The sequence below is a fragment of the Cervus canadensis genome, chromosome 8 (genome assembly GCF_019320065.1).
Source record: "Cervus canadensis isolate Bull #8, Minnesota chromosome 8, ASM1932006v1, whole genome shotgun sequence".
NCBI classification, from domain to species: domain Eukaryota; kingdom Metazoa; phylum Chordata; class Mammalia; order Artiodactyla; family Cervidae; genus Cervus; species Cervus canadensis.
This window is the reverse complement of record NC_057393.1, coordinates 38,753,868-38,774,711: the sequence shown is the minus strand read 5'-3', so window position 1 is coordinate 38,774,711 and position 20,844 is coordinate 38,753,868. Positions and strand designations below refer to the sequence as shown.

The 20,844-nt window shown below is 33.8% G+C and overlaps 1 protein-coding gene across 11 annotated transcripts in view; it reads left to right on the top strand.

Moving 5' to 3' along the window:
• KIF20B (kinesin family member 20B) overlaps positions 1-20,844 on the top strand; it is a 78,568-nt gene that overhangs the window by 18,060 nt on the left and 39,664 nt on the right. For 8 of the 11 annotated variants that reach the window (XM_043476042.1, XM_043476039.1, XM_043476047.1 and 5 more), the window contains 12 exons: positions 400-627; positions 1,556-1,667; positions 2,786-2,857; positions 2,949-3,095; positions 4,336-4,498; positions 5,036-5,326; positions 8,963-9,102; positions 9,609-9,747; positions 10,737-10,965; positions 11,692-11,744; positions 13,074-13,193; positions 18,699-18,852. In XM_043476042.1, coding sequence (XP_043331977.1) covers positions 400-627; positions 1,556-1,667; positions 2,786-2,857; positions 2,949-3,095; positions 4,336-4,498; positions 5,036-5,326; positions 8,963-9,102; positions 9,609-9,747; positions 10,737-10,965; positions 11,692-11,744; positions 13,074-13,193; positions 18,699-18,852 — 1,848 coding nt within the window. The remainder of the gene's footprint in view (positions 1-399; positions 628-1,555; positions 1,668-2,785; positions 2,858-2,948; positions 3,096-4,335; positions 4,499-5,035; positions 5,327-8,962; positions 9,103-9,608; positions 9,748-10,736; positions 10,966-11,691; positions 11,745-13,073; positions 13,194-18,698; positions 18,853-20,844) is intronic. The other 3 variants (XM_043476050.1, XM_043476048.1, XM_043476049.1) reach the window with 2 other exon arrangements.

The following is a 20,844-nucleotide window of genomic DNA, read 5'->3' as shown; positions in this document are numbered from 1 at the left end:
TAATTTCTTTAATGACACAGTCAATAATACTTCGAAAATGGTACATAACTATATGAAATGCCAATCACTGTAAGGTTTTATTTGGATTTAATAACTGTTACTGATTGTTAACTTCTACTGATTGTTAACTTTTATGTTGAATTCAAGAGTGGCACTATTTTTTTCTTTGTCCTTTACATTTAATTTCATTTTGGTTTATTAACATATTTGCAAAACAAAAAAGCCAAATTTTGGTTAACACAAATATTTTTATCTGCTTTGGTCCAAAAAATTTTTAACACTGCTACTCAGAAGATTCGGATACTTAGTTTCTCAAGCTGGGGAGTCTTGGAAGATAATAAGGTAATAGCCTATTATCTTATTTAATTTTGTGATTATCTTTTTTTAAATTTTCTGTAGGAAGTCTAACAAACTCTTTGAGTATCCCAGAGTTTGAAGAATCCATGAAAGATTGTGAACGCTCGAACTTGAATATGGATATTAATAGAAAATTTTCTGTGTGGGTATCTTTCTTTGAGATTTACAACGAATGTATTTATGATTTGTTTGTTCCTGTATCATCTAAGTTCCAAAAGAGAAAGACACTGCGCCTTTCCCAAGATGTAAAGGGCTATTCTTTCATAAAAGGTATACTGATGAGTATTTTTTACTTTTTTGCTTTGAAGTTTCTTTCTAGGCTTTGTTATAGGAAAGCAGACTGGAAATTGAAAGTTTTTATACTATTTATTAATATCAAGATAGTAACAGTACTTTGTGCTTTGAAAATGTTCACTAAACCTGAAGGTAAAAGGGTTTAGTGTTTTGTTTCTTGAGTATTATTGATTGAATATTGGGGGATAGGAAAAGCTGTGTGTGTATATTCACATTGTTCTGCTGCTTTGTAACAGTATTCAGACCTTGGAATTATTTGGTGTACCACAATGGTATTTTTGCAACCTTTTAAAAATCACTACCCTACAGTAGGAAATACTTAATAATGACATCATAATTCTCCACCTGCACATGTATATGTGTGTGTGTGTGTATGCATATTTACAATTGAAAATTAACATTAATTATATTTACCGTCACAATACACTTTGGTGTTTTTTTTTTTTTTTACACTTTGGTGTTTTGTACATTCTACTTCATTTTTACAAAATGCTAGTTATGGCTCAATAAATTTGATTTCATGACTCACAAATGAATTGCAATCTATCTAAAATCTCATAGCTAGTTAATTTTCTAGGTTTACTCTGTAATGTACTTTTTCTTTTTCTTTTTTTTTTTTTTCCGGATGTCTAATTCTGAGGAATCTTAACCTATTTTTAATTTTCCCTTTGGCAAATCCTGTTGAAGAACATCTACTTTTTGTGTTTATGCTACAAAATCATTATAATATCCTCATCTTGTGTACTTATTTTCTAGTGGAATATGAGATAGCTGAGTTGGCTATACCTAGGATGTGTTATTAAAAGAAAGATTTCATTATATGTCTAGGAAAGAGATTACAAATCTTCAAAGAGATTACACTATGCATTTGTAAATTGATATGTGCCCTCTTTATTTTTTAAAGATCTACAGTGGATTCAAGTATCTGATGCCAAAGAAGCGTATAGACTTTTAAAGCTAGGAACAAAGCACCAGAGTGTTGCTTTCACAAAACTGAACAATGCTTCTAGCAGAAGGTAAGGAGTAAATCTTGTGGTCTAAACCTGACCTGAGGCACCCAGGTGTTCTGTGCTCATTTGAAAGTGAAAGTCACATAGTCCTGTCAGACTCTGCGATCCCATGGACTGTAGCCCGCCAGGCTCCTTTGTCCATAGAATTCTACAGGCAAGAATACTGGAGTGGATTGTCATTTCTTTCTCTAGGGGATCTCCCTGACCCATGGATTGAGCCTGGGTCTCCTGCATTGCAGGCGGATTCTTTACCAACTGAGCTTCTAGGGAAGCCCTAGTACCTGTGCTCATTTAAATACAACTAATTTAAGATTAAATCAGACAGTAGGTTTTCTGATATGTTAAATTAATTTGTAGACATAAAAACATTCTGTAAACTGAAGAGCACTAAACACATAAGATTATCAGGACTAATTTCTTGTTCTAACATACAGTTTACTAATTTGCACTCAATGTGAAGTATTTTTGTTCTTTCTATATGTGAATATCTAAGCTCAATGTTTTAATTGCCTGTAATATAGGACATTTCTCTGTTTTTTTTTTACTTACTCCATGAACATAGACACTCTATACGAGTTAGGCCAGTATTTCAAAGGGCTAAGGAAGGATGTTTTTAATGGAAGGGATTGGAGAATGAGAGACAAAAGGGAGTAAGTTTAAACAGTGAGATACTTAAAACAGATTTTCTCTTAAAGGGGAAAGACCCGTTTCCCATGTATGGCTTAAGGACAACATGTAATCCAGATAAGCCAATATTTAGGCATCTAAGCCAAATGTATACTTTGCTTGATTCAAGTGATTAGCTATACATTACACCATTTTAATAAGTAATAACATCTTTGCAAGCAAATTGAGAGTTTATTATGAGTGACTTCATTAATAGAAGTTGGAATGTTGAAAATTTGAAGGATTTGGGGCTAAGTGGTTTTAGTAGTCGAGTGTTACGTAGGTGACAGTGAAACACTGAATTGCGATACCTGATAGGTCGTTGGAGAACGTAGTACTATAATGATGGCTGGTATTAGGATGAAAAATAGATACTGATTTAGATGCTTGCCTCTCCTATTTAGGATGCAGAAATAAAGAATGAGTGATAATATTTAATCTTTGTTTATTTCTTTTAGTCACAGCATATTTACCATTAGAATATTACAGATTGAAGATTCGGAAATACCACATGTAATACGAGTCAGTGAGTAAGTTGAGCATTTTTTAAATTGTAATTATTATTTTGAACTTTTTTGTTTTGAAGAATTTTTTAAAGTTTTTTTCCTCTGGTTAATTTAGATTGTCTTTATGTGATCTTGCTGGCTCAGAACGAAGCATGAGGACCCAGAATGAAGGTGAAAGGTTAAGAGAGACTGGGAACATCAACACTTCTTTACTGACTCTGGGAAAGTGTATCAGTGTTTTGAAGAACAGCGAAAAGTCAAAGTAAGAGTTGCTGAATATGTTATCAGCATATCAAGGATTATGTTAATAATATTAAACTTTCAGCTTTGCTAGTTTAAGAAAGTTCTTTTTGTTTTTAACTTGCTTCTTACGTAATGACTAGGAATGGATTATAATTAAAATTTCTTAGAGATCTTGGATTTAAAACATGATAGAAATGAAAAGCATTATCAGTGAATGCCAGTGACTCAGGTAAACACAGTATTTTCTATAGCAAATATGTATCAACTGACAACTTAGATAATAAGCTTCTAATGCTGGTTTATTGACAGACTTTGAAACCGTATTATTCTTATTAATGCATTGTGGTTTTCTAGATGTGATAGATTTCTGTATTAACTAGCATTTTAGGCTAAGTAAATAATAAATCCAGCCTTTATCATTTTCTAGTTATGGTGTATATATTGCATAATTGCTATACACTAGAGAACACGCTTACTCCTTGGAAGGAAAGTTATGACCAACCTAGATAGCATATTAAAAAGCAGAGACATTACTTTGCCAACAAAGGTCCGTCTAGTCAAGGCTGTGGATTTTCCAGTGGTCATGTATGGATGTGAGAGTTGGACTGTGAAGAAAGCTGAGCGCTGAAAAATTGATGCTTTTGAACTGTGGTGTTGGAGAAGCCTCTTGAGAGTCCCTTGGACTGCGAGGAGATCCAACCAGTTCATCGTGAAGGAGATCAGTCCTGGGTGTTCATTGGAGGGACTGATGCTGAAGCTGAAACTCCAATACTTTGGCCACCTGATGTGAAGAACTGACTCATTGGAAAAGACCCTGATGTTGGGAGGGATTGGGGGCAGGAGGAGAAGGGGAAGACAGAGGATGAGATGGCTGGATGGCATCACCAACTCGATGGACATGAGTTTGAGTAAATTCCGGGAGCTGTTGATGGACAAGGAGGCCTGGCGTGCTGCGATTCATGGGGTCGCAAAGAGTTGGACACGAATGAGCGACTGAACTGAGAGAACACAACCCACTTCATTGTGACTTCCTTTACATTTTGCCCTAGTTGGTTATTACTATCAGTATTAATAATAATAGTAGCAGTGTTTAGAGAAAACAACATGAATAAACAGAAAATGACTAGTACAAATGAAACTAATCACTAATCTAGAATTTAAGTCAATGGTTGTTATGTTATTTCTTTGTAAAATTTATCAGTATCCTGACTTTACGAGATTTGTTTTAACTTTTAATTTTTTGAAAATTTTTTTCATAGGTTTCAACAGCATGTGCCTTTCCGGGAAAGTAAATTGACCCACTATTTTCAAAGTTTTTTTAATGGTAAAGGGAAGATATGTATGATTGTCAACATCAGCCAATGTTCTTTTGCCTATGATGAGACACTCAATGTGTTGAAGTTCTCAGCCATTGCACAAAAAGTAAATATAGCTAAATTTCAGAATTTGTTAAGCTTCGTATTAGAATAGTAATGATTTTTTTTCTTAGAGTAGATAATACATTTTGCACTTAACAGCTGTAAACCTAGAAAATAATTGAAAATTAACAATGTAATATTTGAGTAGTAGGCATAGGAAAAAAATTGAAAGTTACCCCTGCTTAAGAGTAAAATGAGCTCAGTAATAAATAACTTACCCGTTACAAATTGCAAGTATGCAGCGAATTATATGCTCTGCTGTCCATCTGGCTTATTTAGTGGCTAATCAGGAAACCCCCTGCTGGGGAATAGTACTAGGAAAAGAACTTAACCCAGGAAAGTAGATTTATCTGTAGTATACATGTGTAATTAGCTTTTTTCTTATCAAATATGTATTTGAGTGTGCTAATTCCTTCTTGTCTATTTGTATAGATTTTTCTTTTTAATTCTCAAGTTGTCATTTGACTTAAATTTATAATTGTTTTTTCTTTGTCGACAGTTTTTGCCTTTGTTTTAAAAGTTACATTGTATATTTTACCAGGTTTGTGTTCCAGATATTTTAAATTGCTCTCAAGAGAGATCATTTGGGCCTGTCAAATCTTCTCAAGATGAATCATTAGAAATTAATGATTCAGATAATAAAATACTAAATGAAAAAAGATCCACGATTTCATGGGAAAGCAGTCTAGAAGATGTGGTGGAAGATGAAGATTTGGTTGAGGATCTAGAAAAAGCTGAAGAAAAGCAGAATGTGGAAACTGAATTTACTGATGAAGATCTAGATAATACATTAGAGGATGATAAGGCTTTCAGTAGCCGTGAGGGGAAGAGAGTATGTATTAACTCATACTTCTAAAATTGGCTTATTTATTATTCTGAAGTTATGGTTAGTAATTCTTAAGGCTCTTTCTCCCATTTTTTTCCAACAATACACTAAGTTTATCTCTCATTTGCATGTTTTGAAAATTTTCACACCCATAGAAAGAATAATATAATGAATAGTCATTTGCACTTCATCTGGATTTGCCAGTTGTTAACATTTTGCCATTTTTATATTCTCTTTTTGTGAGTGTGAATACACATCTTTTCTGCCTGTACCATTTGAAAACAAGATGCATACATAATGATACCTTACGACTAACTACTTCATCATGTTTCTCAAGAACATGGACGTGTTCCTCACAATCAAAAGGCCATTTTCATACCTAAGCACTTTCACATTAATACAGTAACATAGTGTTGTATTGTCCATATCAAGATTTCTCTAGTGGTCCCAGTATTTCCTTTCATAACCACTTTGTTTTTGATACAACTCAATACATTGCTTCTGATTATCATGTTTCTTTAGTTAATCTCTAATCTATCATAGATATTTTTGAAACTTTGTGATTAGTTGTCCTGTAGAAAACCGCCAGTCCGGATCATCTTAAATAAGATGATTTAACACTTTAAGAAGGTTTAACACTTTAGGCAAGCCTGTTACATATGTGAAGTTGTGAATTTCCCATTGAGTTACATTAGGAGGCAGACAATGTCTGATTTCTCCATTTTTGGTGAAGCAGAGTTTTGGTTAACTCGGTGTTGTGTTTCGGATCTCTTTTCATTGTTCCCCAGTATCCTTTCACCCTGTGATTTTAGCATACTCCTCCAAAATTTTACCTTGCAGTCTTAAGTACAAGAGTGCAAAATGTGTGCCTAGTACCGATTATTCTATTTATTCAAAACAAAAATCGCTTGATCGTCTTACATTTATGAAAACAAATAAGATTTAATGGTGTTTCTTATAATTTCTGTCCAAATAAAATTCATACATATATTTAAGTTTCATTAATCCTGAAATATGGCTTCCCAGGTGGCTCAGTGGTAAAGAATTCACCTGCCAGGGTAGGAGATGCAGGTTTGATCCCTGGGTCAGAAAGATCTCCTGGGGAAAGAAATGGCAACTTGCTCTAATATTCTTGCCTGGAGAATCCCATGGACAGAGGAACCTGGCGAGCTACAGTCCATGGGGTTGTAAAGAGGCAGACACGACTGAGTGAGCACACATGCACACAGTTCTGAAATATAGATCCTGTCCACATTACTGGTTCCCCTCATTAAGTGGCTTCAGTGGTATTGACGCATCTGACATCATAGTACTCTTTTGGACTGTAGAAATTTAAGTAGATCAATGATGTATTGAGTTAAATACTCTCATCTTAATAGTTTATTCCAGTGTCCCTGAAAGCCATTCTTGTGCCTTTGTTGCTTAGAAATGAAGATGAAAGCTTCAGATGCCATTAGTCCTAGTATATCTGGTCACTGTGTGATTGAACCTGGTTTACCCTGGATCTCTGTAATGTAGTACTTCACTCAGTGGAAAACTAGGCTAAGTCGTTGATAGTCGTAATTTAATTTTTTTATCTCAAAACTGAAGTTTATATATCAATATGATGTTCATTAAACTTATTATGTTAGTAGTTTATGAATTTATATAGGAAAAATTAATGCCATTTATGTAGGATTATATAGTGTAAGTGCGTATCTTTTAGTATTGACTGCTGCTAAGTCACTTCAGTCGTGTCCAACTCTGTACGACCCCATGGACTGCAGCCCACCAGGCTCCTCCATCCATGGGATTTTCCAGGCAAGAGTACTGGAGTGGGGTGCCATTGCCTTCTCTGATAATATTGACTAGGTACTTCAAAATTAAAATTTTCATCCAAGTTTTTTGTAATACTTCTCAAAATGAAAATGATTAGGCTTCTCATGCTTTACATTGTTAGCATTTTATTAATTAGAGGGTCGTCAGTATTAAAGATCATTATGAAATGTATTAAAAATCATTATAAAATATATTGATAGTAACATGTTTATGCTTAAAATTCATTTAACTTGAATAACCAGAATTTTTTTCACTCAATACTTTATCAGATACTAACGGTGATAGAAAACTAGTTGTTGTTGAGAATTACTGAAAGAAACCAATTTCCCAAGATATTCCCACATTCATACAGATTTCTCTTGAGTCTCCCACATTTCTTCTTCATTGTGAAAAGTGAAAGTGTTAGTAAGTCCTGTCTGACTCTTTGTGACCCCATGGACTGTTCCTGCCAGGCTCCTCTGTCCATGGGATTTCCCAGGCAAAAATTCTGGAGTGGCTTGCCATTCCCTTCTGCAGAGGATCTTTCCCACCCAGGAATTGAACTTGGGTCTCCTACATTACAGATGGATTCTTTACCATCTGGGCCATTAGAGAAGCCCCTCTTCTTCAATAGTTACTACTAGTTACTATTAAATATTTATTGTTTTAAACAGTGGGAAAAGTCTGTGGTTATTTAAAATTATAAAAGTATTATATAGTCATGATAGAATCTAGGAAAAAAGAAAAAGGGAAATATAAATGTGTCTAATCTACTGGTCATGTTAATAGATTTTTACTGTTTGTTACAATATTTTTAACTGATTTTCTTCATTTAAAAATAAATTGTGGAAATTATGAATAGTAAATATGTCATCATAATCCATTACAGTAGTTTTACTGTATGATGGTACCATAGTTGAACCCATTTCTTAAGTTTGACTGTTGAGTTGCATTTTACTTTTTTGTTTACATACAACAACTCATTGCAAAAAACACAGTGACTATTTTATAGCCAAAATATAAAATTATTTCCTCAGTAGAAGTTCTTAGAATTTCAAAGTCAAGATATCTGTAAAATATTTTCAAGTATAAAATTGATAAAGTGAAAGATCTGTAGCTTTGAGAGTTTATTAGTTTATTATTGAGAAACTTTAATTAGAAACCTTAAAAAATGCTATCAGGCTCTTTTCTTGACTGCTACAATTTACATACCTATACTGGCTATAATGTCAAATTTTAATTGTTTTATTGTTTATTGTCCATATTACATGATTAATTATGTGTGCTTTCAAAGAGTTGTTGCTTACATTTGGATAGTTATAGAAACCCAATAAAATATGTAATATCTCCCTTTGCCATTTTGAAAACTGGGGATTCGCAGTAACTGCTCTGTGTAACATGTCAACTTTATATTTTGACGGACTAACTTTAAACTCAAACTTACGCATTTACCACAGCTTGGTCCTTACTTTCCCTACCTAGGAAATTTGAGTGTTCCTACTAAGTGTAAAAAAGATTGTGTGGATTAAATGAAATAAAATATGAACTCCCCAAGGTAGTTCCTAGTAGATAATAGATGCTCAAATTTTCTTTTCTCTTCATTCTCTGTGTAACCAGATACGCATTTGAACTATGTCTGTTTCTAAAATGTGGTGAGATGAACTTGATTTTTCACATTAATGAATCTCTGCATATACATAGTTTCCAGTGAAAATACTATCTGTATTAAAAGGAAACATAGTAATTTAGTAAAGAAATGAAAAAGTTTTATTTTTAAACACGTGGAATATCTTTCTCTTGGAATTTATTTGCTTTTTAATTAGAATTTTAATATTTATATTTTAGAAACTTTTGGATTTAATAGAAGATTTGAAAAAAAAACTAATAAATGAAAGAAAAGAAAAGTTAACATTGGAATTTAAAATTCGTGAAGAAGTTACACAGGAGTTTACTCAGTATTTGGCCCAACGAGAAGCTGACTTTAAGTAAGTTGTTTTGTTCGTGTCCAGGTAAAAATTGAAAATTTTATTTACTTGTGAAAAAAATATTTTTTTGCTTTTTTATATTAGATGACTTCTAAACTCTAACCTTTATGCAAGCTTGAAAATAGCTATTACTAATCCCATGGTGATTGTGAATTATATATGAGTGATTATTTAAATTGACTTTTAATTTATAAGTCTTTTTATTTACTGTCTGATGGTAAAGAATCTGCCTTCAGTGCAAGAGAGCTGGGCTTGATTCCTGGGTCGGAAAGATCCCCTGGAGAAGGAAATGGCAAGACACTTCAGTATTTTTGCCTGGAAAATCCCATGGACAAATGAGCTTGGTGGGCTAGTCAGTGGGGTCGCAGAGAGTCTGACACGACTCAGCAACTAACATTTTCACACTTTCACTTTAATTTATAATGTGCTTAATCTTAGAAATTTAAAATAAAAATGTAAAGTAGTGGTTTTTCTGTTTCTTAATGGGATTAACTTCTGTTATGAAGGGAAACTCTCCTTCAGGAACGAGAAATTTTAGAAGAAAATGCTGAATGTCGTTTGGCTATTTTCAAGGATTTGATTGGTAAATGTGATACTCAGGAGGAACCAAAGAATGAAGATCACGCCATGAAAGATGAAACTGAAGTATGTTAACTGAAATATTAAATACATGAACTATAGGTACCAGATTTAGTATATGACATCAATGATAATTTAATATACTTGAGAATTTAAAAAACAACGTGACTTTATTATGAGTAAGTGTGCTTTGTTAGGACTGTAAACACAAATAGTTTAAGTATAGCTATTGAACTTAGAAAAAAATACCTTTTACATTTATATCTCAGTTTGATGTGGCTTGAGTCATTGTGTTGTTTGTAGGTAGATTGCTTTTTGTCTGATTATGGGATACCCACTCAGATTTGTTTTAAACTTAAGAATTTTACATGTTGGCTGACAGACCTGTAGGGTCATTTAATTCTGTTCTGATTAAAACAAAAATATTTATATATAGAAAAATCACTCTTGCTTGGCTGAATAACCATTCTCTACTGTTGAGGAAACGTTTTTCTCTTCTGCTGCTTCTACGGAAGCAGAAATTAATCACATCTTTCTGGAATGGTTGGCTGTTTTTGTTTTGCTTTGTTTTTTAATTACTCAGTTCAGAGGTGCAGGATGATAATGTCTAGGCTCTTGCCGTCAAACCATCATTCTGTGTCCCTGACATAGTTTGGGATTTAGTCTGAATTGTGAAAATGAGGATTTGTTTCTTCAGCTCAACCAAAAAATCTTTTAAAGACTCATTATATGACTAAGAGTATACCTGAACTAGATAATTATAATTGTTCTGTAAACTCCATAAGACATTGTTCTTATGGAGAAATAATGTCTCATGTTCCGTAAAATAAACAATGACTAATGGAGCACATCTTTTTCATAATTGGAGCTACTTCTATGTAAGAAAACATAAACATGTCTATAGTCACCTAATAGAAAAACATAAATAATATGTTTAAAAAATTTTAAGTTGTGCATTTGTTTTCCTATTTATTTTTAAAACACGCTAGATGGTACCACACTGAAGTAGTGAAAGCCACTGTTAACATTAGGCATGTGGTTTTTGCTATTTTTAGGAAGGACATAATTATGTAGGAATTGAAGATATTATTGATTCTCTTCAAGATGATGTCACTGGTATTAAGAAACAGGCTGAAATTGCTCACTTATATATTGCATCTCTTGCTGACCCCCAGGAAGCTATTGCTTGTTTAGAAATAAAGTTTAATCAAGTTAAAGCTGAATTAGCTAAAACCAAAGAAGAATTAATCAAAACCCAAGAAGAGTTAAAAAAGAGAGAAAGTGGTAAGTGGTTGTATTATATCCCTATGTAGATGTTATAAATTCTTAAAAAGACGGTTGGTAAGTATGAGATTTATGCAGCTTATTTACCAAGTGGTCAGAAAATGATGGAGGTGACATTTAATATTTTACCATTTGTATGAGTTTACAGTAATTTATTAGTAAAAATATATTTTTGCTTTTCTTTACTTTAAGACTAATATTACTAGAAAATAGACTTTCAGGAAAAACCAAAACCTAAGTATAGCTTTATCAGCAAATTAAGAAATCTCATAGGAAATTGTAAAGCTGTAAAGTTTGTTCATTTATATGTGTGTGTGTGTGGTGGTGGGGAACTGGGAGGGGTTGTCACATCTGAGTTTCAAGTATTAGATGAAATACTCTGCCCTTTTCTGTGTGAAACAAGATGGGTGGAAAATAGCAGATAAGTGATGCCTCATTATGAAGTGGGTCAGAAAGGTATAAGCTATTTCTCTGACATTATTCCAGAAATTTTCTACTATTGAGCAGACAGCATTCATTTTTTCCCTGGGTTTTGAAAGTGGCTCTTTCAGAAACATTACTCTCTGGTGGTAGAATTTGTAGCTGTTTGTGTGCTTCTAGTGCTGTGAAAATTCTTTTTCCTGAGTATAACAATGAGGTGTCTACTGTAGCAGCTTAAGTTTCATGTTTATTTATCGATTTATTTCTTTAGGTACTTAGATGTTTATTTTTAATATTCTTTTTCAGAATCAGAAATTAATTTAAATTCATTGGTTCAAGAGCTTGAGAAGTCTAATAAGGTACTGCTTTTAAGCTTTATTTTATCTTGATAAGGAAATTAATAAGTAAAATAGACAGCATGAATAATTGATGAGTATGTAAGTGCCTTCACTCTCATACCTCTTTCCACATATGGTTTCTGGAAAGTTTCTTTGGTCTTTCCAGAAAAGATTTTATTTGTATATGTGTAGATATATGTGTATGTATGTGTGTAACATACATCTATTAAAAAATTTATACGAATAGGATTGTAGTTCTGTGTCTTGCTTTCTTCCCTTAGAAGGCATCTTAGATCTGTATGTGCTGCCAGAGAATCATCTCTGTCATTCTTTTACCAGGTGCATTGTGTTGAGTAGATTATTTAAATAGTGTTTATCTTGTCTGAAGTTACTGTTTTAAAATTTAGGATATGGCCTGATCAGTGTGCAGCATCAGAATCTGAAAATCTCTAGCACTTTATACGTTCAGATCAGATAATTACTCTAAGGTGTTGTAGATGGATTTGGCCTTGTTAGATCTAAGTATGAAATTGCAGGTATACATAGAGGTGAAGTGAGTTTAAAACTCTAAACTTAATATTTTTCCTGACCTTCTCTGAACTTACATTTGTTCTTCTAAAGAGCTGAATATTTTAACATATGATCAGATATAAATAATTCAAAATCTTGGCATCTAATACCCAGTACTTAAAAAGATAACCAAAATAATGTACTCAATACAAGACATTTTAGCTGTTGTTTAGACAGTTCCTATTCTCCTCCTTTTCTTTTATTTTTTTCCTATTTATAAAAATAGCTGCTGCTTGTAAACATACTGTTATATTAAACTATAAAATAGAAGGTACAGTAGTCCCTCATAATGTCTCTCTTACATTGAAAACAAATCCAAACCAACTTGGTTGATAGCTCTTTGAGATTATTTTATGTATATACACATACACACACATACATATTTTTTATAGAACATTTTCTATGAATTCTTTTAAGTTCTTTAGTTGTTTAAGTCTCAGAACAACCTTATGATGTAGATACTGTTATTTTTTTTTATGTAGGCATTAAATAACTTGCTTGGGGTTCACAACTAGAAAGTAGAGAAGCTAAGATTCAAACCCAGATCATGTGACTTCTGATTCCTCTTACCCATTATGAAATATTGCTTCTCTTTCCTTTTGTATTTAGGCATGTTGATTTTTTAAATGAAAATAAAGTCATGCTATGCATAGTGTATTGCTATTTTTTTTTTTTTTTTGCCTAACCTTAAAATTTGAAGGAATTCTAAAATGTATCATATTTGCATTCTAGTTATCCCCAAAGTACATTCACTAAACTTTGTTTTTTCCCTTCCCAAAGAAAATAATTATGCAGAATCAAAGAATTCAAGAGTTGATGGATAAAATTGACCAAAAAGAGGATACTATTAACAAGTTTCAGAACCTAAAATTTCATATGGAAAACACATTTAAAGGCAGTGTAAGAATCTAACTTTATTTGTGTTATAAATTAAATAAAGAGTATGTTTGGTTTGGTTTAAAATAGTTTAAAATAGCTTATACAACTGAGACTAATTCACTAAGAATGTTGACTTGCTTATCTTGGCACTGAATTCAATTCACTATCATGCCAATATGAATTTTTGAGAACTTAGAAGGTTTGATCTCCACAAACTAAGCTGGGAATGCTTTGTGCATAAGAGGGACAAGACTGTGTAGCCCTTAGAAGTTTAAGCCTCAGTGAACTGGATGGGGAGCTCTGGGGTGAAAGAAACTTAGATGTGCTTTGATACCCACAGACCATAAAGATCTCTGTCTCTGTGTAGCCCTAATCTATTGATATATCTGTCTATATCTGTACATCCATCTCTATGGAACTATAAATGACATCAGGTTTTAGAAGCTTGCTTCTATTTTATACAGTTTTGCCAAAGTTCCTATGTTTAATAGCAGGGATATTTTCTTTTAAAAATTACATTATTAACTATAGCATATAAAGCCTTTATGGGCTTGTCAGGGCTCAGCAGTGAAGAATCCGCTTGCCATGCAGGAGGTATGGATTCTATCCCTGGGTTGGGAAGATCCCCTGCAGAAGGAAATGGCAACCCAGTCCAGGGTGTCTTGCCTGATGAATCCCATGGACAGAGGAGCCTTGTGGGCTACACTCCATACTGTTGCAAAAGAGTTGGACACAACTCAGTGACTAAAAAACAAACTACAACATTTTAAGGGTTTTTAAGTAGCCTTTCATAAATAGAAATTTAGGTAATTTTATATTTAGGTAGTTTAGGATTGGATGATCACCCTTTTAGTCATTTTTTTAATTAAACAGTGGTTTTTGGCTTTCTTTTATATTCATTTTTTATTGCAGATACCTTAAAATTATTTTTTGACATAATGTTAATAACACAATAGGCTGAGTAAATTAATAGCTAAAATTCTCTGCTTTTGTATGTCTTTTCTCTAACAGAGGCAAGTGTGGTATACAGTAGTTCCCCTTTATCTGCAACTTCAGTTTCTGTGGGTTAACCATGGTCAGAAGGATTAAATGAAAAATGCCTGAAATAATTCATGAGTTTTACATTGTGTGCTGTTCTGAGTAGTATGATGAAATCTTATGCCATATTGCTCCATCCTTCCTGACCCGACTCATCCCTTTGTCTAGCATATCCCTCCTGTTAGTCTTGTTTATCAGATTGTCTGTTGTTGGTATTATAGTGCTGTGTTCAAGTAACGCTGATTTTGCTTAATAATGCCCCCAAAGCAGAAGAGTAGTGATGCTGACAATTTGGATGTGTCATAGAGAAGCTATAAAGTGCTTTGTTTAAAAGTAGAGGTGAAAATTCTCAATAAGGAAAGAAAAAAATTGTATGCTGAGGTTGCTAAGATCTGTGGTAAGAATGAATCTTCTATTTGTGAAATTGTGAAGAAGGAAAAAGAAAATTTGTGCTAGTTTTGCTGTTACACCTCAAACTGCAAAAGTTATGGCTATAGAGCATAAGTGCTTAAGATGTAAAAAGCATTAAATTTTGTACAAGATAATTTTGAGAGCAACAGAGGCTAAATTCACATAACTTATTATGGTATATTTTTATCATTGTTCTATTTTATTATGTTTAATTTCATTCTGTGCTTAATTAAAAAAAAAAATTATTTGGCTCTGCCACATCTTAGTTGTGGCATGAGGGATCTTTAGTTGCAGCATGTAGGATCTAGTTTCCTGACCAGGGATCAAACCTGAGTCCCCAGCACTGGGAGCAGGAAGTCTTAGCCACTGGGCCACCAGGAGGTCCCTGTGCTTCATTTTTAAATTAACCTTTAAGCATGTACTAAACTTTGTAGGCGTGTACAGGAAAAAGCGTAGTGTGTATAGGATTCAATATTTCCATGGTTTCAGGCAACTGCTAGGTCTCAGAATGTATTCTCTACAGGTAAGCAGGGACTACTGTATTATAAAATGTTACATTTGACCCTTCTTTGTGTCTTGAGAGTTGAACACCAGTACCCACAACTTTCTCTGTATCATCTCAACATCAGATAGGTTTTTGATTCTACAAGGGTAAATAAGGAACATTCTCTGGAGAAACATAGCTCATCCTCTGTCTAATTTCTTGTAGCAGACCTCTCTTTTGGCATTTATTAGATGCATTATTCACTCCATCTGACTTTTAGTCACTTCTGTTGAATATGTTATTGTAAATTAATTAATAATTATATTAACAGTTTAAAATTTATGTTAATATAGTTATCAACAAATTAAATTGGTAATATAATTAATAATTATAATTTATAATTATATATTGTTGGATTTTTTTCAGATCTGTTATATGTATTACTGTTTAACTTTTCTGAACTGGGAGAAATACCCCTGTAGAGTAAGGTAGAGAGTTAGGAGGAGAAGCGCAGAATGATTTATTTTGTCAAGAAAAACTGAGATTCTGTGTGCCAGGTGCTCTGCTAGATTCTAGGCATTACACAGATTAATAAAAACTACTCCCCTTAACAACTCCCCAGTAAGAGAAAACCAACATAAATGTATTTATAATGAAATGTGCAGTGGTAGTTAGTGTGTACAGGAAGCTGAGAATAGATAGGGTTTGAGAGAATATTTTGTGCAGATGAAAATGATTAAGTTGAATCTTAAATGGCAAGTGAAATTTTTCTAGTCCAAAGTAGGAGCAGTTGCAAGAAGATACACTGGCTTTCTAGATAAAAGAATCAGAATGCACAGTCATGGACATATGAGAAGCCTTTCAGTCAGTGTAAGAAAGTGTAAGTTTTAATAATTTGCTCAAGAAGAAAGTTTGAAGCAGGAGAGGTGAATAATGATGCTAGGAGCAGTAGACTGGGGTGAGATAGCATATGTGTTAGTCGCTTAGTTGTGTCTGACTCTGCGACCCCATGGACCACAGCCCTCCAGGCTTCTCTGTCCATGGGATTGATTCTCCACTCAGGAGTACTGGAGTGGGTTTGACATTTCTTTCTCCAGTGACCCAGGGATCAAACCCAGATCTCCTGCATTGTAGGCAGATTCTTTACCATCTGAGCCACCAGGGAAGCAGAAGGCCTTGAATACTTCATTAAAGCATTTGGGTTGTATTCTGTAGGCAGCAAGGACTCATTAATTTTAAGGAGAAGAATGGCAAAGTTGATTTTTTATTTTGAGTTGATATTTTTAGAAACTTGGAAGATGGGATTGAGGTGGAATTAGAATGAAGGCTGGGAGACCAACTAGAAAACTCTTGGAAAAGTTCAGGTGATAGTTGATGAGGACTTTGATTTAAGGTAGTTGGGTAGTGGTGGTATGGATTAAGAAGTGGAAATTGATTTGTGAAATAAAAGGAGATAAAACTTTTTACAACTTAGGGCTTTTGACTTTTTCAAGTAAATGAATTGCTGGACCTCCAGGCTCTTAGCACTTTGAGATGATTATTTGCCACCTGTTTTTGTTCTGAGTGAGTGAGTGAAAGTTGCTCAGTCTATCTTACTTTGCGACCTCATGGACTATATAGTCCATGGAATTCTCCACGTCAGAACACTGGAGTGGGTAGCCGTTCCCCTCTCCAGGGGCTCTTCCCACTCAGGGATCGAACCCAGGTCTTCTGCATTGCAGGTGGATTGTTTACCAGCTGAGCCAGCAGGGAAGCCCAGGAATCCTGGAGTGGATAGCCTGCCCCTTCTCCAGGGCATTTTCTGACCCAGGAATCGAACTGGGGTCTCCTGCATTGCCTGAGAATTCTTTACCAGCTGAGCTCCTAGGACTTGATCTGAATTCTAAGTCCAGCCTTAGATTTGTTAAAGGTTAAGAGAAAAACAGAAAACAAACTATAAAAAGAGAAGCCAGAGATAGATCACTCCTAGTGCCTACAACTTTGAAGAAGATTGTTGGAATTTTAGCAGGGGATTATATCTATTTCTGTAGTATGTTTGCATATCACATAATGTTAATAATGTTTATGTAAATAATAGTAAAAAAGAAATATAAGCAATATTCCTAATTTAATAATCCTTGCCTTTGAGTAAATTTTTTAGATAGGCTCTAGACTGGTTTATCAACTAACTTAAAACAGTGTGTTAAATTGTTCACATAAATAAACAAATGCAAAGTAAATTAGAACTTAACCTGACTGTGTTGATCAACTGTTGATCTAGGGTCACTGTTCCAAAGAGTCCAGAGCAGACTCTTTTTATGATTAAAAGTTTGTTTTGAATGGTTCTTTAGCATCCTTCCTACCAAGAATACTCCAGGCAGAAAATATTCCTTTCGGTAACTGACACTTGTGGAGGATAGATTTTTTTCTTGGTGAAGATTTGAAATTATCTTGGTATAATTTGAAGAGGAGAAAAATGATTAGGTGATTATAATACGTCTGAATGTGGAAGGGGGGACAACTTAAAATTGTCATGGACTGTTTGAAAACTCAGACTTTGTCAGAGGTCTGATTCCTCCATCCCAGGACATTGTCACTTATCAGTGACACCAAGGGACTAATTGTGAAAAAGCATGAAGGTTGTTCTTCATGATATTCTTTGTTTAGGGCTATCTAAAAAGACTGCTTTTTTTTTTAATCATTACTTTATGACTTAAAATCATTTTAATCTATATCTCAAAGTGATGATTTTCTAATATAAAATGATGTTTTATTTTCTCATATAGTTTTACCCGCCACCTACCTGTCCCCCACAAATGGATTGCTACCAGTATGTAGGGATTTAATTAATCTCTGCCTTTCCCAAACCTTTAATTACTTTATAAACATGCACTTAATTGCTAAGGTTTCACCCTTCTTTCTGGGTACCTTTCTGCTGTCCTATTAGGGAGGTGTAGTCTTTGCCTTAAAAAATGAAAATCTAAATGAATGGTCTTTTTCATCTAGATAAACTAGGAGCTCAGTTTTAAAGCAGTATGTAGATTGTGTATCTTTGAATATACAAAGGCTAGAAGCTAAGATTAGAACTTTTTCTGGGATTTGTTAACGTGTAGGACATGGTTACTTTGAGCTTTGGTTGCAAAACAAAATGATTGATGTTTTCTAGTTATTCATGATTACTCAAAATTTTAAGTGACAGTATAAGGAGCAATTATGTCATAGTGTTTTCCTATTTCTCTTTTTCAAAGCTCATTTTGTTTATGATTTAGAGGTCAGTGTTTTAGGACTTGGTTATCTGCAAATAAGTCTCTAACCCACCTGATCTTCTTAGAAAATATAAAGATGAATTTGTTTTTAGTTTTGCTATCAGGATGAAACTACACACTTCCTTTTTGTTTTTTTGGGGTCCTCCTTAGTGATTTTACAAGTTAGTTAATATTACTTATTTCATAGAGTCATCAGTTATTTTAGTGTAGGGTGAGACTTAGGAAATAACCTAGAAAATGTCTCAAAAAACTTGAAAATACAATTTTTATGATGCAGTATTGAATTTTAATTTATATAGTTCTTATAGCTTTCTATATGTGAACTAATTTTAATTTATTTTACTTTAGGACAATGTTGGTAATTCTTCTTTAATAATAAACAATAAATTGGTTTGTAATGAAACAACTGAAATGTCTAAGAACAGCAAAACTAAAACGTATTCAGGAAGAAAAAGATTAAATGAAATTGAACTTCAACAAGATGAACCACCAGCAAAGAAAGGTACTTCTTCAGCTGCTAACAGGAGGCCATTGAGAAAGCTAACTCCTAAACCAGTAAACGCAAAAGTTGCAAATAGAAGGAAATTTACTTATCTAAGGAAAAAACCTGAAAAAATCTAAATGTCACTGATTTTTACACTAACATGTTATAAACTATCTAGAGGATGCAGGTATTTAAAGCTGCCTTTATTTTAATGTTTTTAGATGTTATGCTTTTATCAATTGATCATCACGATAATTCTCTTTATTCCTGTGCCTGTCATAATTGAAAGTCACCTTTTCTGCCAAAATTTCTCCACACTTTTTTTCCTCTTTATTCTTTTTTCATTTGAAGAAAAGGCCATTTGACAGGAAGACTTTGAGCTAAACATTACAAAAGGCAAATGTGGTCAAGTTGTGTTTTCTATGAAACTACTAGAAAAAAAGTGTGTGCTAAGCTTACTCACTTTATGCTGTACCTTCCTGGCTATGTAGAAGAACATAGCAGCTTTCACTTTGCCTCTAAACTATTCTGTCTTTAGGAAAACTTTTATAATATAATACAGAGAAGGAAGGCTTTCTAAGAGAACATACATTACTTCAGAAACCTAATTAGCTGCTTCACCTTGAGAAAAATGGATAAATTAAGTCTTGCTTTGTTTATTAGTAAAATAAATATACCTGCCTCCCAAGGTTGTTAAGAATAAAAACAATTGGATAATACACCAATATAATAAAAACTTCATAGAACCTCAGTAAAAGTAATGTGTTCAAAAGTAGTTGACTTAAAGGATAATATAGCATTAGCTATATTAATGTAATAATTTATGAGCTAATAGGTTGAAAGTAATATGCATTTGTCATCGTTCAGTCACTCATTTGTGTCTGACTCTTTGCAACCCCATGCACTGCAGCATGCCAGGCTTCCCTGTCCTTAACTCTCTACTGCAGTTTGCTCAAGCTCATGTCCACTGAATTGGTGATGCCGTCCAACCATTTTATCCTCTATTGCCCACTTCTCTTCCTGCCTTCGATCTTTCCCAGCATCAGGGTCTTTTCCAGTGAGTTGGTTCTTCGCATCAGGTGGCTAAAGTATTGGAGCTTCAACATTAGTTCTTTCCATGAATATTCAGGGTTGATTTCCTTTATGATTGACTGGCTTGATCTCGCTGTCCAAGGGACTCAGTGAGAGTTTTCTCCAGCACCACAGTTCAAAAGCATCAATTATTCGGCAGTTAGCCTTCCCTATGGTCCAATACTCACATCTATACATGACTACTGGAAAAAATCATAGCTTTGACTAGATGGACCTTTGTCTGCAAAATGATGTCTGCTTTTTAATATGCTGTCTAGGTTAGTCATAGCTTTTTTTCTAAGGAACAAGCGTCTCTTAATTCAGTGGCTTTAGTTACTGTCCACAGTGATTCTGGAGCCCAAGAAAATAAAATCTGTCACTGTTTCCACTTTTTCCCTATTTATTTGCCATGAAGTGATGGAACTGGATGCCATGATCCTAATTTTTTGAAAGTTGAGTTTTAAGCCAGCCTTTTCACTATCCTCTTTCACCTTCATCAGGAGGCTCTAAAGTTCCTTTTCATTTCTGCCATTAGAGTGGTATCATCTGCATATCTGAAGTTGTTGATATTTCTCCCAGCAATCTTAATTTCATCTTGTGATTCATCCAGTCTGGCATTTTGCGTGATTTACTCTGCATATAAGTTAAATAAGCAGAGTGACAATATACAGCCTTGACTTACTCCTTTTTCAATTTGGAACCAGTCTGTTGTTCCATGTCTAGTTCTAACTGTTGCTTCTTCACCTTCTTACAAGTTTCTCAGGAGGCAAGTCAGATGGTCTGGTATTCCCATCTCTTTAAGAATTTTCCACAATTTGTTGTGATCCACACTGTCAAAGGCTTTAGCATAGGCAACGAAGCAGAAGTAGATGTTTTTCTGGAATTCCCTTGCTTTTTCTGTAATTTTCTGTGTTTTCTAAACGCGGCATGAACATCTGG